This window comes from Equus przewalskii, chromosome 10, assembly GCF_037783145.1.
Source record: "Equus przewalskii isolate Varuska chromosome 10, EquPr2, whole genome shotgun sequence".
NCBI lineage: Eukaryota > Metazoa > Chordata > Mammalia > Perissodactyla > Equidae > Equus > Equus przewalskii.
The window spans coordinates 57,993,750-58,009,239 of record NC_091840.1 but is presented as its reverse complement, the minus strand read 5'-3'; the positions used below and the strand labels follow the sequence as shown (position 1 = coordinate 58,009,239).

The following is a 15,490-nucleotide window of genomic DNA, read 5'->3' as shown; positions in this document are numbered from 1 at the left end:
ATGATTCCACTTACATGAGGTATCAAAAATAGCCAAAATCATAGAAAGAGAAAGCAGAGTGGTGGGTACCAGGGGCTGGGAGGAGGAGGAAAAGGGGAATTATAGTTTAATGTGTATAGAGTTTCAGTACTGCAAGATGAAAAAGTTCTGCAGATCTGTTTCACAACAACATGAATATACTTAACACTACTGAACCGTACACTTAAAAACACTTGAGATGGCAAATTCTATGTGTTTTTTACCACAATCTTTTAAAAAATCAAGTACTCTTTAAAGAAGAGGTGTCTCTAAAGTCTGTTTTTCAACTTTACTTTTCTTACTCACGTTGTAAACTTACCATTGGTGGGATAACAGCAGCTCGATGCTGAAGCTGTGGCAGGTCCAGTGGATTTGGTTTTAGTGGGGATGAAACGAGTATAGATCCAGTGGGGTTTAACAATGAAGGCTTTGAGTCCATAGGAAACATTCTGCAATTGTCAATAAAAAATAAATTAATATATTCTTATTTAAGACTTTAAACATACAATCACCATAATTCCTTCTAAGTTAATACGTACATACATACACATACACACACACACACACACACATCACATTAACCTTATAAGATATTTGAACAGTAAGGAAAAGGGTTATCTACAGTGCTGATTTCCCAGGTAAAGAAAACTAATACTGATTTATGGGTCAAAATTTATCTCAATTTAATCATCAACATTTAACCAACAAAATAGTCTCGGCAAATGCCATTGTAAAATGGTAGGTCCTAATTCACCAGCAACATAGGTTACAAACTAGTTACCAATATATTGTTATAGGATGTTTCACTAGGATCACAAAGTATATTTTTAAACATTTGAATAAATCACCACTGTTTTAAAACTGAGAATTTCACCCAAAATTCCAGATTCCTGGTTTCTCATGAAAAACGGAAAGAAATGGCAACACAGAACTAGCATTCTGGGGCCAGCCAGGTGGAGCAGCAGTTAAGTTCGCACATTCTGCTTCAGCAGCCTGGGGTTTGCCGGTTTGGATCCCAGGTGCGAACATGGCACTGCTCATCAAGCCATGCTGTGGCAGGCATGCCACATATAAAGTAGAGGAAGATGGGCACAGATGTTAGCTCAGGGCCAGTCTTCCTCAGCAAAAAGAGGAGGATTGGTGGCAGATGTTAGCTCAGGGCTGATCTTCCTCAAAAAAAAAAAAAAGAACTAGCATTCTCACATAGCAACAACATGCTGATATTAAAGATGTAGAAAATTGAAAGCATTATTTTGATAGTTTGGAAGTGATGTAGACTTTAGAGTGTCATTCAGAGACCACCATATATTTACAAGGAATTTCTGAATTTTAAGACTACTGTCACGCTCATCTCTTAGGATGCTCCCTTTTTAAGATTACTGCCATCTTAATTTTTCCTTAATTTATAAATATAGTTACCAAAACTAACAGTGCAAGATATAGAAAATCCTTATTTTAGATGAGATGTTTCATTAAGGAATGCTTAAAAAGGAACTACACAGCTTGAATCCACTTATGCTTACTCCAGTAAAAGTCTGAGACAACTAAAATCTAGATTATTGTGAGATGAGGGAAAAAGAGTGCTAAATGGTTGAATTTTCTGGAAAACCAATGGTTAAGTAGGACCTCTATTTTATTTCAATTCTTGTTGATAAAAATTCTAGTATCTATTATATACAAATCTCTTTGGAGATATCATCACTGTAATGTTCGATATTATTAGTCTAGTATCAAATCTCATTCTACAGTATGTAAGATACAAAACATACTGGATATGTACTGAAAGCACAGTGACACCAGGACACACCATGAAAGCTGAGGCCTGAACAGAATTCAGCAGTCTGCTGAGTAGCTTATTTGCCTCTTTCTTATTAAAAAGGGTGGTGGAGGGTGGGGGGTGGGGAACAGGACAGGGTTGAATTAGGTTTCTGATTAATGATGTTTTGGTCTAATTCACTTCTAGAATTTGCACCAATCTAACATTCTACTGTGATTCTAGGTGATTCCATTTCTTTCAAAGAAAAGGAAACATCCAGGAAATTAAACATATTAAATAAAACAGTATCTATCCCTGTAAAATATATATCTTTTTACTGCAATGTTTATAGAAACCATAAAGATATAATACATTTTATATTATTAATTTAATGACTAAAAGTACTTATAAATTAATTTGTATTATACCTAGTATTTTAAATTACAACGATGAATAATCTAAAATTTTAACTGATATAAAACAGTGATGATTATAATTACTATCAACCTGTATTTAAATTATGCTTTCTAAAATACTTTCAGAACACTTAACGTGTTTCTACTCTTAGCATTTTCTTGCGTCTAATACCCAGGTACAGTAGGCATTGCTATGGGGCCGTTTGGTCTTAGAACAAACAGAGCTAGAACCAAGGCCTCTTGCCTCCACCTTCATCATCACATCATATTGCTTCCATCACCAGGAACAGCAGTTATCTGTGGTTTAGTCCACAACTTTGTTAGCTGTAATCTCCTTTTTTGCTATCATATAGAATGTATGTAACAACTGATAGAGACAAAATTATAATCTTTTTCATTAAAAAATAATGATCACACAATTGCTCCTGGTTATTTAACAGATGAACAGCATCATAAGCCAATATTAAAAGCATACAGACAATCTTTAACTTTCCAATATTTACACAGGAGTAATCTCTGCAGCCAGCACCACTCTATGACTGAGTCAGCAACCGCGAGAGTAAGGAGCGAATAATATTTAAGGAACAAGTCTCACCTCTGCCTCTCTGGCTCTCCATCCACATCTTCATCAGCACTGCAGGTGGCACTGGAATCATTGTCTGACTGGGGCTCAGGCCTTTGGGTATTTATTTGCTGAGCCACCACCAAATCTTCATCTCCAGGCTCTGTCTTCTCACTGGCTCTCTCCAGGTCTCCTTCTTTGGTGTCACCTTCAACTTCAGCTGGACTGTTTTCTGGGACCCTCACTTCAATGTCTACGGAGTCTGCCTTGGTAGTTGGGGGGAGATCAAGAACAGAAGTCACTGCAGCACCGCACTCCTGACGTTCGACATCCATTGGCTCCGCTGTCTCAACAGTGCCACTGTCATTCACCTGGGTCTCCACACTTGCATTTTCAGCTGCTTGTGTACTTGGAACTGCTGAGGAGGGAGATGTACTGGGTGCAGTGTCAGTGGTGGACTCGAGCTCAGCCACAGGTTCAGTGTTTCCTCGAGAAGTTGCATTTTCAGTGCTATCTTCGCTGGGCTTGACAGCTTCAACTGGTGAAGGAGAAGGAGCACTTTCTGTATCAGAACTATTTTCAGCACCTTGAAGATAATGATACAGCATAAAAATCTGATAATGAACATTTCAGATTCAGGTGGTGACAGAAGCCATGCTTGAAAGTAGTTGTTTAGGATGAACTATACTCCTTTGACGACCTCATTGAAGTATTACAGCCATTGGGAAAGCTAAAGTTTTTTACAGAGTATGAAAGAAAAGACCAAAATATCTTGGCCTTCTGCAATTGAAAGCATAAAAGCTTTTAATGTCTAAAAATAATTTATATGAAATTTGAAAAATGAAGAAAGATGGAAAAACAAAACTAAACAAAAACCATTCCCATAAATGGTAACATTCTGGTTTATTTCCACCAGCCTGTTTCTGTGCTTTTCTTTTCACCCAGGAGAGCTAACACTCTAGAACAGCACCGTCCAATAGGAACATAACACAAGTTACATCTGTAATTTTAATTTTTCTGTTGGCCATATTAAAAAAGGTAAACAGAGATAGGTAAAATTAATTTTAATAATACATTTAATTTAACCTAATGTGTCCAAAATATTATCATTTTAACATGTAATCAATATAGAAAACTGGTAATAAGACCTTTTACCTTTTTTGGCACCAAGTCTTCAAAATGTGATTATATTTCACATTTTCAGCACATCTCAATTTAGACTAGTCACAGTTCAAAAGCTCAATAGCCACATGTGTCTAGTGGCTACCAGATGGGACAGAAAAGCTCCAGAATGACATTATGCAGATTTTTATTGTGATGTTATAACACTGGTCTTGCCCTATAATGTTTGTATCATTTTATAAATATACTTTTAATGCTTTGATATCTTTACCTAGATATCTCAGAGGAATCACAAATTCAGTATGTATAACACTGGACTTGTTCTCAACACTCCCAAATCAAGTTCTTTCCTACTGTTTACTATCCAATTAAACAAACCAGAAACCTGAGAGGCATCTTTTAAACACTCCTCTCATTTATCCCCATATCTTATGTAGACAAGTCTCATAGATTTTTCTCTCTAAAAATATCCCTTGAATCCATCCACTTCTGTTCAACTTCACACCTGGCACTCTAGTCCCAGAACGACTCTTCTCATATTTTACCTCAGACCATTCTCTACAACAATTCCAGAGTGAGCTTTTTAAAAGTCAAATCTTACCAAACTCACTCATGCTCTCTCCCTCCCTCTTAACCCATTTCAAGGAACCTCATTACTCTTAGGATAAAGTTCCAAAATTCCGAGTACGGCCTTGTTACAAGGCCCAAGCTGGTGGACCTCTGCCAGCCCTTCCAGCTTTATCTTGCACCCTGTATTCTCTCTGTATTCCATTATCACCAGCTTTCTTTCAGTTTTGTGAATGCCCCATCGTCTTCTACCACAGACTTCATACATGCCATTCACTCTTACTGAAAGGCTCTTTCACCTACTTTTCCTTGGATATTAGATCAAATACCACATGCTTAAAAAAGCCCTCTTTCATTTCCTTAACTAAGTTAAATTTTGCTACCTTGGCTCTTACAGCACGTGTACTGGTTACAGTTACAACTTTACATTTATTCACAATTAGCTGTTGCTTCCACTAGGCTGTGAACAGCATAAGGGCAGGAAGCATACATCTCCCTATCATTTAAGTCCTAGTGACAAGCACTGTGCCTGGTACACTGCAGACTCAAACATTTGTTGAAGTGTAAAGTGATTGAATGGTTGTGAAGACGTCTTAAATTTACTTCATTTTTCTTCTATTATCGGATCCTTGGGCTACTTCCAATTTGGCACTGATACAAATAGCATACAGAGATGTTCACTGTAGCATTAAGTTTTTAGATTATTTTCCTAAAATAGACTATGAGACGATGTGAAAATTTAAATCTCCCTAAGATTAATATATATACCTCCAATGAGAATCCCTATGGTTTATAAGAAAAATTTCCTAAATGAGATAAACCAATTTATAGTTTACATGTAAGAATAAGTCCCTGAAAAAATCCAAAAGAATAATGAAAAGTACTAGAGTGAGAGAGATTTGCCTCTCCAGATATTTCAAGTTACTGTAAAGCCAATGTATTACATGTTTGGAACTGCCACATTGATAGACAAAATCAGTGAGTGGTACAGAAGACACTGTCTAGGAGTAGATCCTAAAGTACATGGTAAATTAATATATATAAAAGGTGATATTTTAAGTCATTGGGTAAAGGATGATTTATTTAATAAACTAGCTATCTCAAAGTTGGCTCTTTGTCTGGAAGGAAAATGTGGATCCTGTCTTACACTATACAGAAAAATGATTTCAAATGGAATAAAGATTATCAAAACTTTTAGAAGATAATTTAAGATATGTATAACCCTCAGGAGGTATGCAGAAATATCTTACGCAAAATAGGAAACTCTGAAGGTATAAACATATCATTTACATAGGAAACAATAAAATAAAAACTTAAATGACCATATGGGAAAAAATATTTTTAATGCATGACCTAATATTTCAAAACTCTACAAATTCATTCTTTCATTCATGCAAATATGTACCAAATGCCTACTGTGAGGGCAGTTGTTTGAGGTACTGGTGACATAATGAAAAACCTACGTTCGAATGGAGCTGACATTCTAGTGTGAAACACACAATGAACAATAAATACATGATATATCAGGTGGTAATAAGTGCAGCAAATAAATAACAAAACTGGGTAACCCGTGGGTAAGAGGTTACTGTACAGGTAAGGTGACATTTCAGCAGAGGCCTGGAGGAAACAAGAGAATGAGCCACAGGCACATCTTGGCAAAGAGCATCCTAGGCAGAGGGACTGGGAAGTGCAAAAGCCCTGCAGTGGAGTTGCTTTGCTTGGAAACAGCAAAGAGGACAGAGTGGTTAGAACAGAGTGAGGAATCACCTCACACCTGTTAGAATGGCCACTATCAGAAAGACAAGAAATAACAAGTGTCTGCAAGAATGTAGAGAAAAGGGAACCCTTGTGCACTAATGGTGGGAATGTAAACTGGCGCATCCATTATGGAAAACAGTATGGAGTTTCCTCAAAAATTAGAAATAGAACTACCATATGATCCAGCAATTCGACTTCTGGGTATTTATCTGAAGGAAACTTCTGGGTATTTATCCAAAGGAAACAAAAACACTAACTGGAAAAGATATCTGCACCCCCATATTCACTGTAGCCGTTCACTTGGCTGCTATTTACAATAGCCAAGACATGGAAGCAACTGAAGTGTCCACTGATGGATGAATGGATAAAGAAACTGTGGTAGGTATGTGTGTGTGTGTGTATAAAAAATGAATACATATATGAAAATGAAGTACTATTCAGTCTTGAAAAAGAAGAAAATCTTGCCATTTGCAACAACATGGATGGACTTTGGGGACATTATGCTAAGTGAAATAAGTCAGACAGAGAAGGACAAATATTATATGATTTCACTTAGATGTGGAATCTAAAACAATAACAACAAAAAAACAAACACACAGATACAGAGAACAGATTGGTGGTTGCCAGAGGCAGGAGGTAGGAAGTGGGCCAAATGGGTGAAGTTGGTCAAAAGATACAACAATCCAGTTATAAAATAAATAAGTCCTGGGGATGTAACGTATAGCAGGATGACTATGGTTAAAAATACTGTATTGTATAATTCAAAGTTGCTAAAAGAGTAGATCTTAAAAATTCTCATCACAAGAATTATAACTATATATGGGGTGAAGGATGTTAAGTAGACTTAGCATGCAAAATTATCATTTTGCAAAACATACAAATATTATGTTGTTTATCTGAAACTAATATAATTATATCTCAATTAACAACAACAAAAAGGAATAGAGTGAGCAAACAGAAAAGTGGTTGGCTTTTCTGCAATGGAGAACTGCAATGGAGACGACAGTGGCTCAGAACCAGTGTAGCAGCAATGGAGGTAGGGAGATGAGACAAGATTCTAAATAGTGCATCCAAAGAAAGTCGACAACAATTGCTCATGGATCACATGTTGGGTACGAGAGAGAGTTACAAAAGTATCATTTACTGACCCAGGGAATGACTGAAGGGAAAAGTAGGTCCCAGTGGTGGGGAAACCAAAGTTTACTTTGGATGTTAAGTCTGCGATGGCTCTTAGGCATCCAAATGGAAATGCTGAGCATGCAGTTAGATATATAAGCCTGGGAGTTCAGATGAGAGTTCAAGTCTCAAAAATAAAAACAAAATCAAAACAAAAGACAAAGACTCAGAACAGTACCTCACATATAGTAAGGTCTTAATATATGGTAGCAATTGCTGTTAGTGAAAGATGCTACCAAAATGTTGAAAGACTAACAAAAAGACTGACTCCATTTTCATTTCTATTCATACAATGATGGAAAACCCCCAATCCAAGGGCCAATTAAGTCATTTATCTCCAAAACACTGGAAGACATGTTAGTGATTATCCAGCAGCAGATATCATTTGATAAATGTACCTTTTCAACTATTTTCTTCCTCCAAGCCACAAAAGAGTAGGAATATTTCCAAGGCATAATGCTTCACCAAGCACCAGCCAAACCATGAGTGCCTTTTTTTCTTTTCCCTAAAAAAAAAAAACCACCTCAAAAAATTATTTAGGGGGCCGGCCCTGTGGCTGAGTGGTTAAGTTTGTGTGCTCCGCTGCGGCAGCCCAGGGTTTCGCCAGTTCGGATCCTGGGCGCGGACATGGCACCGCTCCTCAGGCCGCGCTGAGGCGGTGTCCCACATGCCACAACTAGAAGCACCTGCAACTAAGATATACAACTATGTACGGGGTGATTTGGGGAGATAAAGCAGGAAAAAAAAAAGTCTAAAAGAATGATTTAGAACAAGAGAACAAGAATAAATCCAAATTTTGGTGAAGTTTCAGTCTTTCTGATTTAAGTCTCCTAACTGTGAAAGATATTCACACAGTCAGATGTGTCTTTTAGGACAGAAGGCACAGGGACTTCAGCAGGTGTCTTCATTCTCCCACGGGTAAGAGCCTTGCCACACAATAAACAGGGATTCTTGAGTGTCTCCTTAAACTTAGTAATCAGCATGAAATCACAGGTCATGTAAACTAGATTACTTTCTTTTTCTTTGACACTCTCCAAATGAAGTTGAGTCAAAAGGAAATGGAGATCCCTAATGGCAAGTTCATTTCCTATTAATAGGAAACTATTCTAGACACAACACAAGCATACGTATGAATGGGCATGATGTGACAATGCCACCCTACACTTGATCAGACAGAAACATTACTTTAATACCTCATTCTACCTTAATAACCTTATTTATAAGCTTATTTGAAAAAAGCTTCACAATAAGACAAAGTTAACAAGAAGAAAACCAAGGGACAAAGCCAGGTTTGGTGTTTGGTTTTGACACTGTTAGCCTGGGGACAGAGAGGATTCTCTATTCTAAAATAAACATATTTATGATAGTTAGGCTCGGGCTTTGTTATGGACTGAATTGTGTCCTCCCCAAAATTTGTATGTTGAAGCCCTAATCCCTAATGTGACAGTACTTGAAGAGAGTGCCTTTCAGAAGGTAATCAAGGTTAAATGAGATCATAAAGATGGGGCCCTAATCCAATAGGATTGGTGTCCTTATAATAAGAGAAAGAGACACCAGGAACACATGTACACAGAGGGAAGGCCATGTGAGGGCAAAAATGAGAAGGTGAGGGGCTGGCCTGGTGGCACAGGAGTTAAGTGCACACGTTCTGCTTTGGCAGCCCAGGGTTCGCCAGTTCGGATCCCGGGTGCGGACATGGCACTGCTTGGCAAAAGCCATGCTATGGTAGGCATCCCATATATAAAGGAGAGGAAGATGGGCACGGATGTTAGCTCAGGGCCAGTCTTCCGCAGCGAAAAGAGGAGGATTGGCAGCAGTTAGCTCAGGGCTAATCTTCCTCAAAAAAAAAAAAAGATAAGGTGACCATCTGCAAGCCAGAAAGAGAAGTTCATCAGAAACCAACCCTGTCAAGCACCTTGATCTTGGACTTCCAGCCTCCAGAACTGTGAGAAAATAAATTTCTGTTATTTAAGCCGCCCCGTCTGTGATATTCTCTTATGGCAGCCCAAGCAGACTCATACAGAACACAGGCTTCACGTACATCTATAACCCAAGCTACCAGCCGCAAACCTACTAAAATTTAAACTCTGATGACTTATCTAGAAGTACCATCAATAGGCACTCCTGCCTTCAGCTGTTTGCAGCACTCTCATATTACCCAGGGGGAGTTTGCCCCCATGTTCTCTTTACTCTCATTTTTCACAAAAGCTCACAGAAAAAAGTTTACCTACTGTTGAAAGCCAAAACACATTTCAAGTCAAATTTCAAGTTTAAAAGCCAATAACAACTTATAGAAAAAAATCAAACAAAATCTAATATTTCTAAAACTCCTAGAAGGTGTAGAACTTCCTAAGCTTAAAATACAAGCGCCTACATAGGAAAATGAAAACAGCTCTAATTACATACAAAGTTTAAACTCTGGTAATTTAAAGATAAAACAAAAAGCAAAGGAGATGAAAAAAATATCTGAATATAGAAAACATGAACATATTTAAGATATAATACATAAAGAGCTACTAAAATCATTGTGAAAATCCCCACTTCACGTGCAGTAAATTTACAAAAGAAATCCACAGAAACTTTAATAGTAAGGTAAATTAAAATAAATTAGGGGGGCTGGCCCCGTGGCCGGGTGGTTAAGTTCGCGCGCTCCGCTGCAGGCGGCCCAGTGTTTCGTCGGTTTGAATCCTGGGAGCGGACATGGCACTGCTCATCAGACCACACAGAGGCAGCGTCCCACATGCCACAACTAGAGGAACCCACAACGAAGAATACACAACTATGTACCGGGGGGCTTTGGGGAGAAAAAGGAAAAAATAAAATAAAAATAAAAAAAAAAAAAAGAAAAAATTTAATTATAAAATAAATAAATAAATAAATAAATTAGGTACCTTTTTTTTCTTTAGCAAAAACTCAAGAAAATATTTACTTTTTTAGGAAGCTGTCATTAATCTGTTCAAGTGACAAAAAGGATTTTATTTTTTTTTCTTAAGTTCCTTGGGTTGACCTGTTTTCCTCACCAGGTCCTGTAGGGTCATTAATTCTTTTTACATGAAAATGTAAATATGACATATGTAAGCCTTTGTAAAAACTGAAATAAATCAAACTCAATGAAATAAAACAAAGTGGCAAATGTAATTGATGATACCAAATGAACAAATAAATGTAGCAGCAATATAGACATATAATTGATGCTGGCACTTAGTGCCTAAAGTGAGACTGCCATCGTCAAGATCTTGTGGTTGTGGCAACTGGACTGCCTCAGGTGTGACATGGACAAACATTTATTGACTGATTGAATAAACACATTGCATTCAAGTTTAAAGTCTCTATGCCATGAAAATACCGATAAACTATTTCTTTAATGAAGCAACTCCTAGTCAAATAAGCTAAAAATTACATATTTGGGCTAGCAGAAGTCACAATTAAATTTAAGATATGGAGATACCTTCACTGTCTTCTGGATTTTCTTCTTCATTGGAAGCTTCAATATCTTCATCCTCCTGAGCAGAAACAGTGGAAGCTACACTTTCACATTGAGACACATCTCGCTCTTCACGAGGCTTTCTTGAAGTCTAAAGGAGTAAAAAATACTAATTATGATTTAAATAACTAAAAGGAAAGAAACAAACCTTTTCATATCTGAAATAACACAGAACACTGATACGCACACACATACTAAACAAGAAAGCTGCGTGTTTGGCAACTGTTCTGGTTAAAATGCAGTTATCTCTAGGTTACCACTCACTGGCCCTTGCATGTGGATGGATCGCTTTCACTAAACTCATCGAAAGGCACATCTCTGTTCAATGCCTCTTAGAGCCTATATTTCACCAAATTTCAGCCGGCAGTCTCTCCCAGGAAGATTTCTCATAGAGAGGAAAATAAATTATTACTACCCCAACTGCTAAAAATTACCAATATTCTTCTTCTTTTCCTTAGTTTTTCTTAGTTACAACACTATTAAAAAGTATGCAAGAACCTAAAGAGCTTTTGTTCATGAGTTTTATATAGAGAGATAGATATTTACTGTATCAGAAAATTACTGTATCATTTTAATTATTAATTCATTTAAAATAACAATAAACCCATTAGATATCAACAAAAGAACATATTTTTTAATAAAAAATAACTACTTTCCAAAACAAAAAAATAACAGTGAAATAGCACTGTTTTATGTTTTTGTAAATCTCTTTAATGTCTGCCTTGATAAAAAATAGCACACACCTCTGGGGCCGGCCTCGTGGCCTAGTGGTTAAGTTCACACGGTCTGCTTTGGTGGCCCAGGATTTCACCAGTTCGGATCCTGGGAACAGACCTACCACCACTCATCAAGCCATGCTTAGGCAGTGTCCCACATAGCACAACTAGAAGGATCTACAACTAGAATATCCAACTATGTACTGGGGGACTTTCGAGAGAAGAAGGAAAAAAAAATATTGGCAACAGATGTTAGCTCAGGTGCCAATCTTTAAAAAAAAAGACAAAAACAGCACACTTCTAAATAGCATGCTTCTACATGTAATCTAATCTATGGAGATAATACTGTACTGGTTGAAGTATACGGAAAAAATGTGGTCTCACAGAGACATGTAGTTGGAAAAGAGAAGTATATTTTAACAGTCTTTTCAGATGACTGTGGATATTATTCTTTGATACCAAAACTCAGCAAATAGCCATTTCTTAAAGGTTAGTTGCAATGGGAAATCTGAAACCCTATCAATAAATTTCTTGTACTCTATTAAAATCCATTCGTCTATCTTACACTTTATTATTTAAAAAACATATTAAAAAACACTTCCTGAATATTTTATCCATCTTGATATCCATTGTGACATCATGAATTTGTCATCTGAAAAATACTGAGCTATACAGATTTTTAAAATTTGGATATATTTCATTATATAATACATCAAATTAGCACATTAGTTATTATTACCACTGATCTCATCAAAAAAGTCTTTTGAGTATTGAGAAGATGCTAAGCTCATGATAAGGAATACACATTTTTCAAAATTCTAATTTTTGCTTGAAAGCTCAAAATTTCAAAGTAGTAACAATACTATTGGTTGTTTTCTTCAAAGGACAGGCTCGTTCATTTTCAAGAAAATGTCTGCCAAATATCCAAATCTGAAAAACCAGTTTGTCTGTCTGTCATCCTTCCAATTAAAAAAGATATTCCATGAAAAAGGGGAGGCTGGTTAAGCTTTGGAACTCCAACAACTGCAAAAGTACTTTTCCTTGAGAGAAGCGTCGTACATTGGTATAGAGCAGAAGGGCTTTATGCACACTTCCCATTTATCACAGACATGTACTCAAGGGTCAAGATATAGGAAAGCTAATTTTTTTTTTTAAAGATTTTATTTTTCCTTCTTCTCCCCAAAGCCCCCTGGTACGTAGTTGTATATTTTTAGTTGTGGGTCCTTCTACTTGTGGTATATGGGATGCGGCCTCAGCATGGCTTGATGAGTGGTACTAGGTCCACACCGAGGAACCAAAAAGGCGAAACCCTGGGGTGCCGAAGCAGAGCGCATGAACTTAACCACTTGGCCACAGGGCCAGCCCCTAGGAAAGCTAATTTCTATTGCTTCATCAAAGACTTAAGAGTTTAAGTGAAACTGGTATTTTTTTTTAATGCAAATGCTTGGAGATGAAGAATTCATTGAGTACTTAGCACAGTGGTACCCTGCCACCATTCATGCTAAGGCACCAGCATTCTCACTCACTACAATTGTTTTGTGACATCATTGATGCAAATGCCAATACAGTAGAAAAAAGTAAATAACATCTTAATATTTCTATGAAAATAGTTTTGACCTCACAGAACCATCAAAGAGCTCTCTGGACTTTGAGAATATTGGAATCTCCTGGTTAAGGAATTTTCAATAATCTTATACTTTCTGGTTTTTAGTATTTATCTCATGGAATCTTTCTTGCTGAGAAAATGTTTTCTAATATGCCAGATCAACTCATTCAACACTGTTAAGAGAACTACAACTAAATCTTTCAATTCTAACTTTAAAATGCTTATATTTTTCAAATTTAGTCTACAGTAATTCGAATGTACTGAATTCCCATTTCTACTAACAGAAATTTTATTCCTTGGGCAGTAAATAGAGAAATAGTCAAGTTGTACCAAGAAACTAGCATATCCTTTATAGGTAAATACAATAAATAAAAATATAAGATACAAAAAAGTTTCTCTCAAAACCAATCTTTGAACCTCAAAAAAAAAACTAAAGAAACAGTAAGTAAAAGATTCACCACCCCTAATATACTCACTTTCTGTTTATGCTGCTGCAAGAGGTTGTCAAGATTGTGTCGTCTTTTATAGTTAAAATAGAAGTTTTTACACTGAGCTTCACTTTTAGTTCCCACCATCTTGGCAATTGCTGCCCAGTTACGACCATGTTCTACTAGACCTATATTTTAAAAACAGACCAAACATTAACTGAACAGCCACCTGATAAAGCAAACAAGAGAAATAATAAAATCAACTGAATCACTGAATTCACAATTACTAACACTAAAAGTGTGCTTTCAATTATTGCTTGATATACTGCAATACTTATTGCAATATGTATTGCCACAAAACTCACTGAGAGCTCTATTTTTCCACCCAAATTTAAAACATGCTCATTAATGGAAGGGCTCAACCTTATCCTTGTTAAGAATCTCCCAGAGGGCTAGGACAATGGTTGGACACATAGCAACAGCTCAAACACTTGTAAACTGAATGACTAAGTCCTTCTAAATCTTTGAAAACAGTATATCAATATAAAGTTAATAAGGTAATCAAATATAAATGATTAACACAAAGCAAAAATATATAAAGACTCCATTTATAATCAGCATGTCTTGAGTTCATTCACAATCAAGGAACGCCTTGAAAAAAATTAACCAGTTTAAAAAAAAATCTGTTGTAATGCAATGCATCACAGAAACCTATGCAATCTGACACTTCTTTAATCAAATAATACATGTATGCACACATCTACACACATACACATATGTGCAAGGAATATGGGTATATAAATGCATATATACATAGAGCTATACAGAGATATAATTTAGATACAGGTGTATTCAAGAAGGAATTTCTAGTACAAATTTAACGACGGGAAAACATGTTTTTCAAGGTTAATAGAACTAGCTTCCTTAATAATGGTAATCGGAAGATTACTTCCAAATCCTGTGTGATATATGAACAAGAGATGAAAAGAGCGGTGACTAAATACTAATATGTAGGTATACTTACCTGAAAAAGATCACTTTATGATATAGCTAATATCTACTTGATGATCAGATGAGAATAAATGTGAATCTTTTAAAAAGTTATACATGTAATTATGACAAATCACAAATTTGCTAATCATGGCAAATAAACCTGAAATAAAAATATTTTGAAGGCTAAACACTTTCAACTGCTACATTTTTGGTAAAACTGGTGTATATGGTTCTTAAATGTATCACTCATTATCAGCTAAACAGAAAATAAATCTGAAATGTGTCACTAAAATGTCAAGCTATTTACAATAATTTCTCTTTAGAACTACAAGATAAATACTTAATTCCCAAAACCATTAGTTAATCCTTCTCAAAATTATTTTATTTAAAAAATAAATTATTTTTTATTTATAAACCAATTATTTATCCTATTAGAAATTTTAGTTCAATTTCAAATTATACTATATTAACAAGCAACAACAGAAAAATATAAAATTCATAATGTTCCAGAGTAAGATCAAGGCCATTGAGACAGACAGGACTCAAATCTTTGACTATCTGGCTACAAAGTTCATGTTCTCTCCTTTGAATTGCAGTGCGATTTCTTAATAGTTTATAATCAAATACCTTACCAAATGCAAACTGAGAAAGTATTTACCATTCTATTAAATGCAACTTTTAAGTAATAGAAATATGGGCTTTTTATATCGAAATACCTTCCAAAAGAATTTTACTAACATTTAATCATAACTATTCTGGAAAAGTGAAAATCGCCTACTTCTAGTAAAATGACATTCAAAATAAAACTGTGGAGAGAATCTTAAAACCATGGAAAGACGACTTCCTAAACAAGGAACACAGGGGTACCTTATTGGGTACCACATCAAA

At 36.0% G+C, this 15,490-nt stretch overlaps 1 protein-coding gene across 44 annotated transcripts in view; it reads right to left on the bottom strand.

The window, feature by feature from the left end:
• NCOR1 (nuclear receptor corepressor 1) overlaps positions 1-15,490 on the bottom strand; it is a 155,809-nt gene that overhangs the window by 54,856 nt on the left and 85,463 nt on the right. For 39 of the 44 annotated variants that reach the window (XM_070563467.1, XM_070563469.1, XM_070563459.1 and 36 more), the window contains 4 exons: positions 13,658-13,797; positions 10,824-10,950; positions 2,786-3,338; positions 338-467 (listed from right to left, as the gene is read on the bottom strand). In XM_070563467.1, the coding sequence (XP_070419568.1) occupies positions 338-467; positions 2,786-3,338; positions 10,824-10,950; positions 13,658-13,797 (950 nt within the window). The remainder of the gene's footprint in view (positions 1-337; positions 468-2,785; positions 3,339-10,823; positions 10,951-13,657; positions 13,798-15,490) is intronic. The other 5 variants (XM_070563474.1, XM_070563475.1, XM_070563489.1 and 2 more) reach the window with 1 other exon arrangement.